Raw genomic sequence first — 17067 nt, 5'->3', positions numbered from 1 at the left:
ATCACGGCACTGCACTCCAGCCTGAGCGACAGAGCGAGACTCTGTCTCAAAAAATAAAAGAAAAAGAAAAAGAAATGAGTATATATGACAAATGACTCTAGACAATGAGAAAAAACAGCTAGCTATTAAAACCTGAATAGGCGGTAGGGCGCAGTGGCTCATGCCTGAAATCCCAGCACTTTGGGAGGCCGAGGTGGGCGGATCACCAGGTCAGGAGATTGAGACCATCCTGGCTAACACGGTCAAACCCCTCTCTACTAAAAATACAAAAACAATTAGCTGGGCGTGGTGGTGGGCTCCTGTAGTCTTAGCTGCTGGGGAGGCTGAGGTAGGAGAATGGCAAGAACCCGGGAGGCGGAGCTTGCAGTGAGCTGAGATGACGCCATTGCACTCCAGCCTGGGCAATAGAGCGAGACTCCGTCTCAAAACAAAACAAAACAAACAAACAAACAAAAAAGAAAACACTGAAGAGGCCGGGCATGGTGGCTCATGCCTGTAATCCCAGGACTTTGGGAGGCCAAGAGAGGCAGATCACCTGAGGTCAGGAGTTTGAGACCAGAGTGGCCAAAATGGCGAAACCCCATCTCTACTAAAAATACAAACATTAGCTGGGAATGGTGGTGCGCGCCTGTAATCCCAGCTGCTCCTGAGGTTGAGGCACGAGAATCACTTAAACCTGGGAGGCGGAGGTTGCAGTGAGCTGAGATTGTGCCACTGCACTCCAGCCTGAGCAACAGAGGGAGATCCTGTCTCAGAAAAAAGAAGAATGATAAGCCAAACATGCTAAAACTGAGAAAATTTAAAGCTAGACTACAATTGGATAGAAATGATACCTATCAGTCAAGTATGAAATCACTATTAACCAAAAAAAGGCAGATGCTATTTTATTATATAAACTCAGAATAAAATATAAAACCAAAAATTAGGTCTCCAAGAGGCAGGCTGTAGATGGAAGAAGTCAATGATCTGCAAGAGAGATGCAGCTTCAGATACAGTTTATAGAGGGCAATGAATTGCTTCAGGAGTCAAATTACATAGAAATATGCACATTAAAATATCTGCTTGTTTCTTTCAAACAACCCAGTATTTTTCAATCATGATCACCCCCTAAAAGACCCCAAGTACTCCCAAATAAGTATTTTAAATGGAAACACTTACTTAGGAAACCAATTTAATCCTAGGTGCTCTGTCTTGGAATATAATATTCTTTCTACCATGTCATAAAGTGGTCTCCAGGGTAACTCCAAATCATCTCTTGAAAGAAGTTCCTTTTTCCTAAAAAGTAAAATAAAACAAATACCTACGTGTGCATGTGTGCACAGATGTGTGTATACCACAAATACTACACAGGGACAGTTAAATATTGCTGCTCATCACAGTGGGTTTTGCTTTTCCCCATCCACGGCCACTCACTAGCAGAACATAAGAATAATGCACCCAATTCTTGATGCTGCTCAAACCTCAAAGAGTTCCAGATAAAAGAGGGCATTTAAATTTGTGTCACCATCACTGTAGATGAATTTCATGTTTTCCCACACTATGGAATATTTGTTTCCAGCATTGAGCTGGATGCTTCAGGGTAAGCAAAAGAATCTATAATATTTGTCTTGTTTTCTTGAGGGACTTAACAACCTATGAAAGGGGAAATTCAATGGGTGCTAGAGAAAAGACCACGTCATGGAAGAGATGCAATTTTAACTAAAAGGTTAATTAACACATTTGATGAAACTAAAGATAATGTTTTTTGCAATCAATTTCCAAATTGGCAACTTGAGACTTGGTCTTCTTACCAAAAGGACTTAGTCCTCATTCCCTAAAACCCTGAAGAAACAAACAAACCTTAACGGAAACCACTGGAAATAGACTTACTTTAACAAGTTGATCAAAAGGCGGGCAAATCCCTGCATCATGCTGATTTCCAGTTTTGGAATTGATACCAGCTCATACAATAACTTAATAAAAAGAACATGATCTTCTTTGCTAAATTTTCTCCCATAAAGTCGAATATATCTGCAAGAGAAAAACAGATATACCCTTTAAAAATAGGTATAATGATACACCCATGTTCAATGCAGCATTATCCATAGAAGCCAAGATGTAGATGCAACCTGAATGGCCACAGAAGGATGAATGGATAAGGAAAATGTGGCATATGCAATACAATGGATTGTCTTTTTTTTTTTTTTTTTTTTTTTTAACATTTCATGGAAAACATTTTATTGGTTTTCTGGATAGAAACGGGAATTTATTTGCCAGGAAGAATGATCCCATCATACTTCAGCTAGAACCAGTGGATGAGGATGATTCAGTCTTAAAAAAGAAGGAAATCCAGGCATAAGCTACAACATGGATGAACCATAAGTGAAATAAGCCAGTCACAAAAGACAAATACCATGTAGGTATCTAAAGTAATCAAACTCATAGAAACAGAAAGTAGAATAGTTGCTGCCAGGGGGTGGGAGGAGGGGGAAATGGAGAGCTGTTATTCAATGGGTATAGTTTCAGTCACGTAAAATAAAAAATTGTACAACAATGTATATATGGTTAACAACACTGCATTGTACACTTAATTAAGATAAACTTGATATATTTTTAATGACAATTTTTTAAAACAGGTGTGGTAACAATTTCAAATGTCTTTGATGGTTAAGTATTTTATATCTATTCTCACTGTTATGCAGTAAAGAATTATTCTGTACTTTAATCAAGAGATTACCAGGCCAGGCAAAGCAGCTCATGCCTGTAATCCCAGCACTTTGAGAGGCTAAAGTGGAAGGATCGCTTGAACCCTGGAGTTCAAGACCAGCCTGGGCAACATGGCAAAACCCAATCTCCACAACAAATACAAAATATTAGCCAGGCATGATGGCGTGCGCCTGTGGTCCCAGTTACTCGGGTTGGGGGAGGGCTGAGGTGGGAGGATCACTGGAGCCCTGGAAGTCAAGCGGGCAGTGAGCTGTGATGGCGCAACTGTGCTCCATCTAGCCTAGGCGACAGAGTGAGACCTTGTCTTCAAAAAAAAAGAAAGAGATTACCAAATAAGTATCTTAATAACCAATGGTAACTGAGTTATCATCAACATCTAATGACCAATTAAAACACTGCTCTCTTATTGTAAACAAGTTACATAACTTGATCTATTTGTTTCTAACAGTTAACTTATAATTACAATACAATGAGGTTACTACCAAAAATAAATATTTTATCCAAAATTACATTTTAAATGTCTAACTATAAACAATGTAATAAAAGCATTAACTTTAAGCAAATTTAAGAAAAAGGTGTCCCAATGGCCGGGCACGGTGGCTCATGCCTGTAATTCCAGCACTCTGGGAGGCCGAGGCAGGCAGATCACCTGAGGTCAGGAGTTCGAGACCAGCCTGAGAAGAAACCCCGTCTCTACTAAAAATACAAAATTAGCCTGGCATGGTGGCACATGCCTATAATCCCAGCTACTAGGGAAGCTGAGGCAGGAGAATCGCTTGAACCTGGAAGGTAGAGGTTGCGGTGAGCTGAGATCACACCATTGCACTCCAGCCTGGGCAACAAGAGCGAAACTCCATCTCAAAAAAAAAAAAGGGAAGAAAAGAGAAAAGTGTCCCAAAACCCAAGAACAACAAATCAGAGTATATTTAATAATTCAGAAGTAAATGATCCAAACAAATTACTGTATACTTAAAATCATAAAGCCCTTTGAGGAGGGTCATTTTATTATTAAATACATACATCAACAGGAAAAGGAGCATTAGTATTCCCCATAAGATCTTTAACACTCCCCCAGTACCTAAGAGCAAATTAAACTTACATTTAACTTCTTTTTCTTCCCCCCCCCAAGACAGAGTCTTGCTCTGTCACCCAGGCTGGAGTGCAGTGGCCCAATCTCAGCTCACTGCAACCTCTGCCTCCTGGGTTCAAGCAATTCTCCTGCCTCAGCCTCCCCAGTAGCTGGGATTACAGGCACCCAACACCACACTCGGTTAATTTTTCTATTTTTAGTAGAGACGGGGTTTCACCATGTTGGCCAGGCTGGTCTCAAACTCCTGACCTTGTGATCTCCCCATCTCGGCCTCCCAAAGTGCTGGGATTACAGGCGTGAGCCACTGCGCCCGACACTTACATTTAATTTCTAAAGTTAGGGCATCTAACTGCTTTTTTATTTTCCAGAAATTCTTCAAAATTCTTGGTTCAGTAACTCGTTTTTATTTTTTCAAGCTGGTCTGAATTTATCCAACTCTTTTCTGTCGTTTCAAGGTATAATCCCATGATCTCACATTAGTACTATGAGACCAGCAAGTATACAGGGAGGAGCAATGAGACCCGAAATCTTGTTTTGACTCTGCCAGTACAGGTTGCAGACCCTTAATCCGAAAATCCAAAACTCTCCAAAATCTAAAACTTTCTGAGCAACAACATGACACTCAAAGGAAATGCTCATGGAGTTTTCCAATTTCTGATTTTTTGATTTGAGATGCTCAATCGGTAAGAACATAATGCAGATATTACAAAACCTCAAAATATCCAAAATCCTAAACATTTCTGGTCCCAGAATTTCAAATAAGGGATATTCAACATAATTATCGTAAAAGTCTCTTAAACACCCTAAAATGGCAACGCACATAGATTAATGAAGACAAAAGATCCTACACCCGAAGATATTATTATTTTGGGCTGTTGAGCAAGCATAATGATATAGCCTTCTGACGCCTCCCCCAATTTCACTCTAAATTTAGGAGCAAAAGCTGGAATCATTAAAATGTTATTTTAAATGAAAACAATCTCCCTAAAAACTGGCACACACTTTTAAGATATCTTAAGATAGAAGACGTCAAAGAAAAATTCCCTGCTTTCAGTGGCTGCTTCAGGCCTTGTCAAGATTCCAGATGCCAGCCAGGCACGGTGGCTCATGCCTGTAATCCCAGCACTTTGGGAGGCCAAGGTGGGCAGATCACTTGAGGTTAGGAGTTCGAGATTGGCCTGGCCACTATGGTGAAACTGTGTCTCCACTACACGCCTGTAATCCCAGCACTTTGGGAGGCCGAGGCAGGCAGATCATGAGGTCAAGAGATGGAGGCCATCCTAGTCAACATGATGAAACCCTCGTCTCTACTAGAAATACAAAAATTAGTTGGGCATGGTGGCCCACCTGTAGTTCCAGCTACTTGGGAGACTGAGGCAGGAGAATTGTTTGAACCCAGGAGGTGGAGGTTGCAGTTGAGCCGAGATGATGCTAGAGTACTCCAGCCTGGGCAACAGAGCGAGACTCGGTCTCAAACAAACAAACCAACAAACAAACAGATTCCAGATGCCCCTGGAGTCATGCACTCATTCTCCCCTGTGGTTAGGATACTTCTGCAGAAAAACTGGAGAAACACTGTACTCTAAGCCAGCAGTCCCCAACCTTTTTGGTACCAGGGAGAATCTCACAAAGAGTGCACAAGCTTGCATGGTCAGTTTACAATAGGGTTTGAGCTCCTATGAGAAGCTAACATCAAGGCACATCTGACAGGAGGCAGACCTCAGACGGTAATGCCCAATTGCCTGCCCACTGCTCACCTCCTGCTGTGCAGCCCAGATCCCAACAGGCCACGGACCCACACCAGTCCCTGGGCTGGGGGTTGGGGGCCCCTGCTCCAAGCCAGAGTAACACTGAAGTAACTTAGCTACAGCCCATTGTTTTCACTGTAGTAGACAGACAACTGAATGTTTAACATTAGTTGGGGACATAAAATTAACAAAGCTCAAATTTTAATACTATAAAAAGAGACCAACTGGGGGATTCCTGGAAAGTCTAGGGCTGCTGGGAAAGATTTTGGAGGGACTCCTCAGAAAGCTTCTATTTCCCCCAGTTCCTCGCCAACCAGCAAGTGGTTCTTATCTCAGCATTTATCAAAATGTGGTGCAAGAGATTTGTTTTAAAAGGGCACAAAAGTTCTAACCATAAAAAGAAAATTAATAAATTGGTCTTTATATTCTAGTCACAATAAGACACCATTAAAAGTAAAAAGCCCAGATATCTGAAATACATATATTTGACAAAGAAGTCATCTCCAAATTACGTAAAGAACTACTACAAACTAATAAGAAAAAACCATAATCCAATTAAAAATGGGAAAAAAGGCTGGGCATAGTACACCTATAATTCCAGCGCTGTGGGAGGCCAAGGTGGGAGGATCAGTTGAGCTCAGGAGTTCAAGACCAACCTGAGCAACATGGTGAAACCCCATGACTATTTAAAAAAAAAGAAGAACAATGCAGGGTAACTTTTAAAATGCATTATTCTTAGGATCCAAAAATCCTAGGAATATTAAATCTCAGTAAAGCTGTTTGTCTTGTTTTTTTTTTAAGGTGACTGAAAAATAAATTCCTGGAGTACTAAAGACTACCAACCTTCATTTTTTACACTACTCTGGTTTGACTTTCCTGTACACTTAAGTTCAAAAACCCTACTTTAGACTGTATCTACAGATGGTCCATTCCCTCCTTCCAGTTAATTTTCACACTGGTTTTAGGACTAACGATTACTATTAGGTGTCCCAAAATATCTGAAAACCCTGGTAAATAGTCATGATTGAACGTGATTGATACAGAATATTTCTTTCAACCATCCAGAATATATGGATGACAAGTCATTTTATTCCATCCTCCCACAGGGTAAGAAAAAAAAAAGAGTAAAAGATAATACAATAGCATTTCCAGGTGCTTCCTCCTCATGGCCCTACAGTGTATTAATCAAATGATTTAATTTTTAATCATAAGACAGTGGGCCAGGTGCCGTGGCTCACACCTGAAATCCCAGCATTTTGGAACGCAGGAGTTCAAGACCAGCCTGGGCAACATAGCGAGACCGCCATCTCTACTATACATATTAAAAAATTTAATAATAACAAATTAATAAAAATCCTACATCTAGCAATATTATCTTGAATAAATAGTTCAGGCCAGGTGCAGTGGCTCACACCTGTAATCCCAGCACTCTGGGAGGCCGAGGCAGGCAGATCACTTGAGGTCAGGAGTTCAAGATAAGCCTGGCCAACATGGCAAAACCCCTGACTCTTCTAAAAAATACAAAAATTAGCTAGGCGTAGTGGCAGGCATCTATAGTCCCAGCTACTCGGGAGGCTGAGGCAGAAGAATCAGTGGAACCCCGGAGGCGGAGGTTGCAGTGAGCCAAGATTGCGCCACTGCACTCCAGCCTGGGTAACAGAGAGACCTGTCTCAAAAAATAATAATAATAATTCAGAATATCAAAGTCAAAATGCCAAAATAGGCCAGGCATTGTGGCTCATGCCTATAATCCTAGCACTTTGGGAAGTTGAGGAGAAGGAAAGATCACTTGAGGACAAGAATTCAAGACTAACCTAGGTAACACAGGGAGACCCCCGTCTCTATAAAAAAATCGCCAGGTATGACGGCACGTGCCTGTAGTCCCAGCTACTTGGGAGGCTGAACCACGAGAAGCATCTGAGTCTGGGAGGTTGAGGCTGCAGCGAGCCATGATCTTGCTACTGCATTTCAGCCTAGGTAACAGAGCAAGACCCTGACTCTTCAAAAATAAAAAAAAAAAATTTGAAGCCAAATGCACATATGTAATTTTTAAAATTTCCTGAAAAATATCTAAAAGTCTAGTATGAGAATGGCTTGTTAAAGTGTGGCTTATTCCTTTAGACTAAGCTTGTCCAACCCGTGGCCCAGGATTGTTTTGAATGTGGCCCAACACAAATTCATCAACTTTCTTAAAACATTTAGGTTTTTTTGCAATTTTTTTAAGCTCATCAGCTATCATTAGCATTAGTGTATTTCATGTGTGGTCCAAGACAATTCTTCCAGTGTGACCCAGGGAGGCCAAAAGATTAGACACCTGTGCTTTAGACTACAATGCAGTCATTTAAAATTATGTTTTCAAATAACCTTTAGTAGAATATGGAATGGAATATTTTTAAAGCAAGGCTCAAAACAATATGATATAACTAAATAAAAATACATAATCATTCAAGGAAAAAGAAAGAAAGCAGGCCAGGCACGGTGGCTTATGCCTGCAACCCAAGCACTTTGGGAGGCCACGGCAGGCAGACTACTTGAGTCCAGGAGTTTGAGACTAGCCTGGGCAACATTGCGAGACCTCGTGCCTACAAAATATACAAAAATTAGCTGTGCATGGTAGCGCATGTCTGTAGTCCCAGCTACTCAGGAGACTGAGGTGGGAAGATTGGTGGGGCCTGGGAAGCGAAGGTTGCAATGTGCCAAGATCGTGCCACTGCACTCCAACCTATGCAACAGTGAGACCTTCGTCTCAAAAAAAACCAAAACAAAACAAAAAAAGAAAAAAGTAAATACCATAAAATATTATCTCTGGAAGCCAGGTGCAGTGGCTCACGCCTATAGTCCCAGCAGTCTGAGAGACTGAGACAGGCAGATGGCTTGAGCCCAGGGGATCAAGACCAGCCTGGGCAACATGGCAAAACCACATCTCTCCAAAAAGTTAAAAATTAAAAAAAAAAAAAGAAAGAAAGAAAAAAAAAAAACCTACCTCTTGGTGGTAAAACTGAGCGATTTTTGTGTTTTTCAAAACACATTTTCAGTTTTTTCACTTTTCTAAAGTAAACAGGCTGGGCACAGTGGCTTGGGCCTGTAATCCCAGCACTTTAGGAGGCCGAAGCAGGAGGATCACCTCAGGTCAGGAGTTTGAGACCAGCCTCGCCAACATGATGAAACTCCATCTCTACTAAAAATACAAAAAATTAGCCAGGCATGGTGGCTTGTGCCTATAACCCCAGCTACTCAGGAGGCTGAGGCAGGAGAATCGCTTGAACCCGGGAGGAGGAGGTTGTAGCAAGCCAAGATCACACCCTTGCACTGCAGCCTCGGCGACAAGAGTGACGCTGTCTCAAATAATAGTAGTAATAATAATAATAATGTTAAAAATAAACAGGAATTATTATTCTCCATATTTTTCGAGACGGAGTCTCTCTCTGTCGCCCAGGGTGGAGTGCAGTGGCGCGATCTCAGCTCACAGCAACCTCCGCCTCCCAGGTTCAAGTGATTCTCCTGCCTCAGTCTCCCAAGTAGCTGGGATTACAGGCACCCGCCATGATGCCGGGCTAATAGGAATTATTTTTATAACTAGAATTAACAATGAAAAAATTAGTATCAAACTTCTAAAGTAAAATACAATGTTTAAGATCAGATAATCAATATTTCTACATTTCTGTGTATTATCTTAATTTAAACGTCCCTTATCAAAGACTACTTAAAGTCATAAGAGTTAACTTGAATAGGTTTCTCATCAACCAAAAATGAAAAGGGTGTGAATCAAGGTAATTGCAATGGATATGTTTAAATCCATTGAGTTCCTGAAAAATATCAAAACAAAACAAAACCTCACAGACCACATCTTTAATTAAGGAATGCCAGGGAACCAAGTCATTAATTTAAAAACTGGTAAATGAAGGGGAACAATTAAGCTTTACCCTGCCACTCCTACAGGCACTCAGGATGAACATTTCATGAGGAAAAGTTCTTTAGAGCAGCGGTCCCTAACCTTTTTGGCACTGGGGACTGGGTTTGTGGAAAACAAGTTTTCCACAGATGGTGGGGGTAGTTTCGGGATGATCTGAGGGCATTATATTTATTGTGCACTTTATTTCTTTTATTATTAAATTGTAATACATAATGAAATAATTACACAACTCATCATAATGTAGATCAGTGGGATCCCTGAGCTTATTTTCCTGCAACTTAGATAGTCCCATCGGGGGGTGATGGGAGACAGTGACAGATCATCAGGCACAAGATTCTCACAAAGGGTGCGCACCCTAGATCCCTCTCATGCGCAGTTCACAACAGGGATTGTGCTCCTAAGACAATCTAATGCCACCACTGATCTGAGAGGAGGTAGAGCTCAGGTGGTAATGTGAGCAATGGGGAGGGGCTGTAAATTCGGCTCAGCACGGTCACAGCAGATAACAGTCCGTGGCCTGGGAGATGGAGATGGAGATGGAGATGGAGATGGAGATGGAGATGGAGGCCTGGGAGATGGAGACCCCTGCTTTAGAGATTCTCACCAAATAAGCAGAGCGAAATGTTTAAGTATCACCATTTTGGAATCCCTAACGATGTAAAATGGCTACTAATATCACTGAAGAAGTAAGACATTAAGCATCTCCTGATAACAGTATATAATACCACCTACTGCACAGTCTTGAAAAAGAAAGCAAAACTTTATGTGCTGAATAACGGTAACAAAATATTGTGTGAGACAAATATGAAAATTTTGAGCTTACAAAAACTATGTTCCCTTTTCAATCCCCTGTGGAACACATATAAAAACTTGTTGGCCAGGAGCAGTGGCTCATGCCTATAATCCCAGCACTTTGGAAGGCCGAGGCGGGTGGATCACTTGAGGTCAGGACTTCGAGACCAGCCTGACCAACATGGAGAAACCCTGTCTCTACTAAAAATACAAAAATTAACTGGGCTTGGTCGCAGATGCCTATAATCCCAGTTATTCAGGAGGCCGAGCCAGGAGAATTGCTTGAACCCGGGAGGTGGAGATTGCAGTGAGCCAAGATGGCACCACTGCCTTCCAGCCTGGGAGACAGAGAGACTCCATCTTTAAAAAAAAAAAAAAAATTAGGCCGGGCGCGGTGGCTCAAGCCTGTAATCCCAGTACTTTGGGAGGCCGAGACGGGCGGATCACGAGGTCAGGAGATCGAGACCATCCTGGGTAACACAGTGAAACCCCGTCTCTACTAAAAATACAAAAACTTAGCCGGGCAAGGTGGCAGGCGCCTGTAGTCCCAGCTACTCGGGAGGCTGAGGCAGGAGAATGGCGTGAACCCGGGAGGCGGAGCTTGCAGTGAGCTGAGATCCGGCCACTGCACTCCAGCCTGGGTGACAGAGCGAGACTCCGTCTCAAAAAAAAAAAAAAAAAAAATTAGCCGGGCATGGTGGCATGCACCTGTAATCCCAGCTACTCAGGAGGCTGAGGTGGGAGAACTGCTTGAACTCAGGAGGCGGAGATTACAGTGAGCCGAGATAGTGCCACTGCACTGCAGGCTGGACCACAGAGTGAGACTCCATCTCAAAAAAAAAAAACAAAAAAACTTGTCATAAACTAAACCACAAAAAAAAAAAATTCACTTAATTTTAACACATAGAAATCATTCTGGCCAAACAATCTGATTACGATACAATGTAAACCAGAAAATATTAATGGGATTATAACCAAGAGAAACCAAATCCATTTGAAAACACACGAGTCAATATCAGACTTTAAGGCATTCCTCCCCAAGAGGCACTTCCTTTAAAGTCAGATTCAGGACAATAATGACTATTCTTACCATTATGATTCAGCATTATTCTGAATCTAGATCAAAAGAATAGGTAATAAAAATTAGTGTAATTATTTCAGGAAAGGTGGAACTAAAAGTATGGTGTCAATGCTATGATTATACCTAAAACATCTGAAACAACTTTAAAAAAAAAACCACTTTTAGACTAAACTTTAAAATCTACCGAATATATATTTTTTAAAAAAAAGTCAGGAGCCTTCCTGTAGAGCATCCAGATAAAAAGTAACAGAGTTCAAGGAAGATTGTTCCATTCAAATTACCAACAAAAAGATTAACTGAAAATTTCTCAAAGAGAAATATGCAGGAATTACACGTTAAAACTTTACTAAAATGTAAAATATTTAAAGAAATGGTGAGAAATAAGGACCTTTTAAACGCCACTTAAGAGCCGGGCATGATGGCTCACATCTGTAATCCTAGCACTTTGGAAGGCCAAGGCAGGTGGATTGCTTGAATCCAGGAGTTTGAAGCCAGCCTGGGCAACATAGCAAAACCCTATCTCTACTAAAAATACAAAAATTATTTTGTATTTTGTATTTATTATTATTGTATTTTTTATTTATTAATTATTTTGTATGTACAGGTGGTGCGCACCTGTAGTCCCAGGTATTTGGGAGCCTGAGGCAGGAGAATTGCTGGAACCCAAGAGGCAGAGGTTGCAGTGAGCAGAGACCATGCCACTGTACTACAACCTAGGTGACAGAGCGAGGTTCTGTCTCAAAAAAAAAGAGGGGGGAAAAAAAGCTGCTTAATCCCTGACAGCTAGGGCTAAATGACAAATATTTTACAGCAAGGAAAACTACCATGACCCATGACATTTCTAAACAACCCCCTGAATTAATTTCAGGCAGTAACTTCAACTCCTGCCCACACAAAATAAACACTTCACTACAGCTATATCGGTTCCAGTCTTTTCCTTCTCTTCCCAAGGTTTCACCATATAGAAACATCAAAAACGAGAGGTAAAAGTAGCAGAGAAAACTAAGGGATCAGGAACAAATTACTGTGATTTTATTCTAAGACTAAGTCCTTCATCATTACATGTAATGTTAAAAATGTAGATAAAGCTTCTCACTGCCAGAAATACTGAGTGAACAAGTAACAGGGTTTTTTCATAAACTCACCTCCCCTATTTTCAATCAATTACCTCTATATTCAAAAAGCATTTATAGAGCAAACAACACATACAGGACAATAATGACTCAAATAGTTCCTTTGGGCCAAGAACTCACAACCAAATAAGACAGATATGAGACTCTAAGACTACCTGGAAAACGAAACATGTAAAAGTGAGATAAAATAAAGCATTAACAGAGTTTTTTGGATTGATTTTTTTAGCCGAATTTTCATCATATATTAAGTGGTCATTGACTTTGAAAGTTTAGGAAGCTGTCAGCACTTAAGATATACTCTGAAGAGGCAACCCGAGGTCAAAATAATCAGAATATCTGCAGAATTAAAAGTCATAGGAAGTCAGGCATGGGGGCTCACGCCAGTAATCCCAGCACTTTGGGAGGCTGAGACAGGAGAAACACGTGAACCTGGGAGGCGGAGGTTGCAGTGAGGCGAGATTGCTCCATTGCACTCCAGCCTGGGTGACACAGCAAGACTCCGTCTCAAAAAAAGAGTGAGAAGAAATGTTAAGTGTAAACCAAATATGGAAGCAGTCTACCTCAAGGTTCTGAATGGGAATACTTATAGTATGTGCTGCTTTTAACATTCCAATACAGGTCTCAATGAATGCAAGGGTTTTCTGTTGCTGCTGTTGTTTGCTTACTGTTTTTATTACCATGCTCTCAGTTTGGTGTTCATACAGAATGAGATTTTGATCTAATTTTCTGCAAAGGTTAGACAGAAACATAGATTTGGATTTTTGTATTTAAAAAGGGGGGAAGAGGGGCTAAGTGCAGTGGCTTATGCCTGTAATCCCAGCACTTTGGGAGGGCAAGGCGGGAAGATTATTTGAGCCCAGAAGTTTGCGACCAGCCATGGCAACACAGTGAGACCCTGTCTCTACAAAAATAAAAATAAAATAATAAAAACCTAGCTGGGTGTACTGGTACATGCCCGTGGTCCCAGCTACTCCAGAGGCTGAGATGGGAAGATTGCTTGAGCCTGGGAGGTTGAGGTTGCAGTGAGCTGTGATGGCGCCATTGCACTCCAACCTGGGCAACAGAGCAAGACCCTGTCTCAAAATAAAGGAGGGAGGGGGGATGTTTGAAATGCTTGTTCCCCGGTGCTGTAAAGAAACAGCACTTGAACATAAATACAATTTCCTCAGCAAGGTCATTTTTATACTTTCTGCAGAAAGGGTACACTCACCAGCAGTTCTGCCATGAGAGTACACCTAACAAAGGAGACAAGGTCATTTATAACCTGACGTGTCCACCCTACTGCTGTGTTCGATTTCCATTGGTTGGAATGGGACCTCACACTCTGTATTTGCCCAGATTGGCTAGCAACTTCTAACTTTAAAAGAGGCAAAGGCAGAGAACAAAGGAAGGAGGAATGTGGAATGCTGAGAAAGGTAAAAACACCTTCAAATAAGGAAGAGGAACAGGCTACAACCTAATGCTTGCTTGGACCAGTATAAGCACGCCAGGGCAAATATTTAGGCTAAATTGTGGGAGCTAAGAACATAAAGTACATTGATTTCTTTATTACGGCTAGCAGATACTTAAGAATGTTAGCACAGGTCTTTGAATAAATTTTGCTTCTAAGAGAAGTTACTATTTATTCCGAGGAAAGTCTTCCAAGAGGAACTGCTTCTTTACTTTTTACAAGGGAGAAGGGGGTTCTCTAAAAATAAGTATCATTTACCAGAAAAAAGTTAATTCCCAGGTTCCATGATAAGAAAAACAGTTCTTAGAAGTTATATAGTTATATGCTTATTTACAAGCTTGCCAAAAAACCAGTAAAAATCTGCGTCCACTTCAATTAAAAACATGTATTTCAAATACAATTTTATTTTACAACACTTCAGAAAGAACACTTGGGAAAACCATTCTTAAGTGACATTCAGATCTCAGAAGAACATCAAACGGTACATTCTTTTCTTCTAACTGCCTTTCTTAGTGCCTCAAAGTAAGGCATTAAAACACAGTGGTCAGAATGAGATTTTCTTTTCAAATAATACATTCAGAATTCTTATTTTCTTCAAATTTTTTGATGGCATTACCACCTGGCCTAGTCTGTCCTAAATGAATAAAAGTGTGCACTGAAAGAAAGCACACAGCTGGGCACGGTGGCTCATGCCTGCAATTCCAGCACTTTGGGAGGATGAGGCAGGCGGATCATGAGGTCTGGAGATTGAGACCATCGTGGCCAACATAGTGAAACCCCACCTCTACTAAAAATAGGAAAATTAGCCGGGCATGGTGGCTGCCCCTGTAGTCCCAGCTACACAGGAGGCTGGGACAGGAGAATCACTTGAACCTAGGAAGTAGAGGCTGCAGTGAGCCGAGATCACGCCACTCACTGCACTCCATCCTGGGTGACAGAGCCAGATTCAGTCTCCAAAAAAAAAAAAGGCACACATATCATATGCAGCGGCTCACGCATGTAATCTCAACACTTTCGGGAGGGAGGCCAAGGTGGCCAGCCTAAGCAACATAGTAAGATTTCGTCTCTACAGAAACTTTAAAAATTAGCTTGGCGTGGTGGTATATGTCTGTAGTCCAAGCTAATCAGGAGCCTGAGGTGGGAGGATCGCTCGAGCCCAGGAGCCTAAGGTTAAAACAGGGAATTATGATTGCACTCCCTATGATTCCAGCCTGGGTAACAGACCAAGACTGTCTCTTCAAAAAAACAAAAAACAAAAAAAACAAAAGAACACACTAAAAGAAAGAGCATACTGGAACTTCCAGGGGTCTGAAAACTTGCACTGATACATCCCAAACGCCAAAACCAGTGCCCAGTCCACACAATGTACTCAAAAAATTGTATTCAAAGACTGATCTGCCTCTATTACATTGTATTAACCCATGACTGTGCACTAACTTATAAGCCTCTGTGTCCTCATTTTTTAAATGAAGGTAACTTAAGAGAATACTTGTTACCCCAGGATTGAATCTAAGTCTTCGAAGATAAGAGGCAGAAATGAAAGATGTCATAATGTGAAAGTGTTCATTAATTAGCTATTTTCTTGACCTCTGTCCATGAGATTTGATTCTAGTAAACCTTAGACAAAAAAATCCGAATGAAATGGAAACTCAGTTGTAAAATCACCAATTTGGCAAAGAAGCAGAACCTCATGAGACTGATCAAAGTGATAACAGATGTTAATATTTTTTAGGTTTTATAATAGTATTGGTATTGCTTTTTAAAAAAAAATCCTTTTCCTTTAAAGATACATACTGGAAACATTTATGAATAAATAATATGCTTCAAAAACAATGGGGAAAGGGGATGATGAAAAGAACATAACTGGCCATGAGTTAATTAATTGAAGATGGGTGATGAGGTTCATTATATTATTGTCTTTTGTATATTTTTCATATTTTTTATAATAAAAAATATTTAATGAAAAAAGAGTTTAAATGTTGGAAAATTTCAAATCAGAAACATACATAGGCTCACTGGCCAACGATGTTCAGGAAGAAATAGCCAATTAACTAGTGAAAAGAAAACTGAAAAGCTGTTTTCAAGAAATTACTGAGAGATCTCTGGAAAATAGTAAGGGCCTCAAATAAAAGTTTATGTGTGACAGCATCATGAAAAATCAAATGTGTGCATGTGTAGGGACAGAGGGTATATGGAAACTATACTTTCCATTCAATTTTGCTGTGAACCTACAATTGCTCTCAGAAATAAAATTCATTATTTTTGAAAAAATCAAATATGAAATGTGTCTTATTGTGCTATTACATTATACAACTTTATCAAAAAAATTCATGTTCTCCAAAATCAGTTCCTTTTTTTTCCCCTTATGGAAAATCAACTTTCTCACTACAAAGAAATTTGGGTTCCCATTTTGAATGATCACTTAATAACAAAGACAAACCTATCACTCTAACTGGTTCTCACTGATGAGTTTGGTAATTTGTCAAGATTTCAAGATTCATTTACAAATAAAACCACTTGCATTTATTGTATACTTCAATTTCAATACTCAAATATTAGACACTCTTAGATGCCTCATACCAGACAATAAAGATTCAGCAGTTATCATTTCCTTTCTTTCCCAACACGGGGATGATACGAATGTGGGTGCTCCTGTGGCCACTTACTACTTTCCACAAGAGAAGGTTGGTGTATTTGATAACTCATACCTTGACTACACTTAAGTTTCTGGTGGTTACATAATCTAATTAAATACATTATGTGGTTTCAACGGGGATAATCAATCTAGGAAGGCTACATAATATTTGTAATAATAATTAAACAACTGTACTTTCAATTCTAAAAGCTGCCACAGTTTTAATTAGCAATTAAAATGACTTCACAGTATAATACAGTCACTTAATCATAAAACAATACAGAACATGTCACTGTAGCAAACAAGGGATCTAAATTTGCTTCATCTTACACCAAACCCACATACTTTACTGAAATCAAAATTCTGTTTGAAACACACACACACACACACACACACACACACACACACACACACACGAGAATCATGGATAGGATAACTGTAGGAAACAGTAACCTATTCCCTTATTCTCCATCCTTTTCCCTCCCTTTCCTCCAGATCAGTTTAAAAAGAACAAAGAGC

The 17067-nt window shown here is 40.4% G+C and overlaps 1 protein-coding gene across 3 annotated transcripts in view; it reads right to left on the bottom strand.

Annotated features, from left to right (window-relative positions):
• PSME4 (proteasome activator subunit 4) overlaps nt 1-17067 on the bottom strand; it is a 107075-nt gene that overhangs the window by 84178 nt on the left and 5830 nt on the right. For all 3 annotated transcript variants that reach the window (XM_015112361.3, XM_077959617.1, XM_077959618.1), the window contains exons 2-3: nt 1870-2010; nt 1159-1275 (exon numbers count right to left, since the gene is read on the bottom strand). In XM_015112361.3, coding sequence (XP_014967847.1) covers nt 1159-1275; nt 1870-2010 — 258 coding nt within the window. The remainder of the gene's footprint in view (nt 1-1158; nt 1276-1869; nt 2011-17067) is intronic.

This window comes from Macaca mulatta, chromosome 13 (assembly GCF_049350105.2).
Source record: "Macaca mulatta isolate MMU2019108-1 chromosome 13, T2T-MMU8v2.0, whole genome shotgun sequence".
Taxonomy (NCBI): Eukaryota; Metazoa; Chordata; class Mammalia; order Primates; family Cercopithecidae; genus Macaca; species Macaca mulatta.
This window is presented reverse-complemented; position numbering and strand designations above follow the sequence as displayed.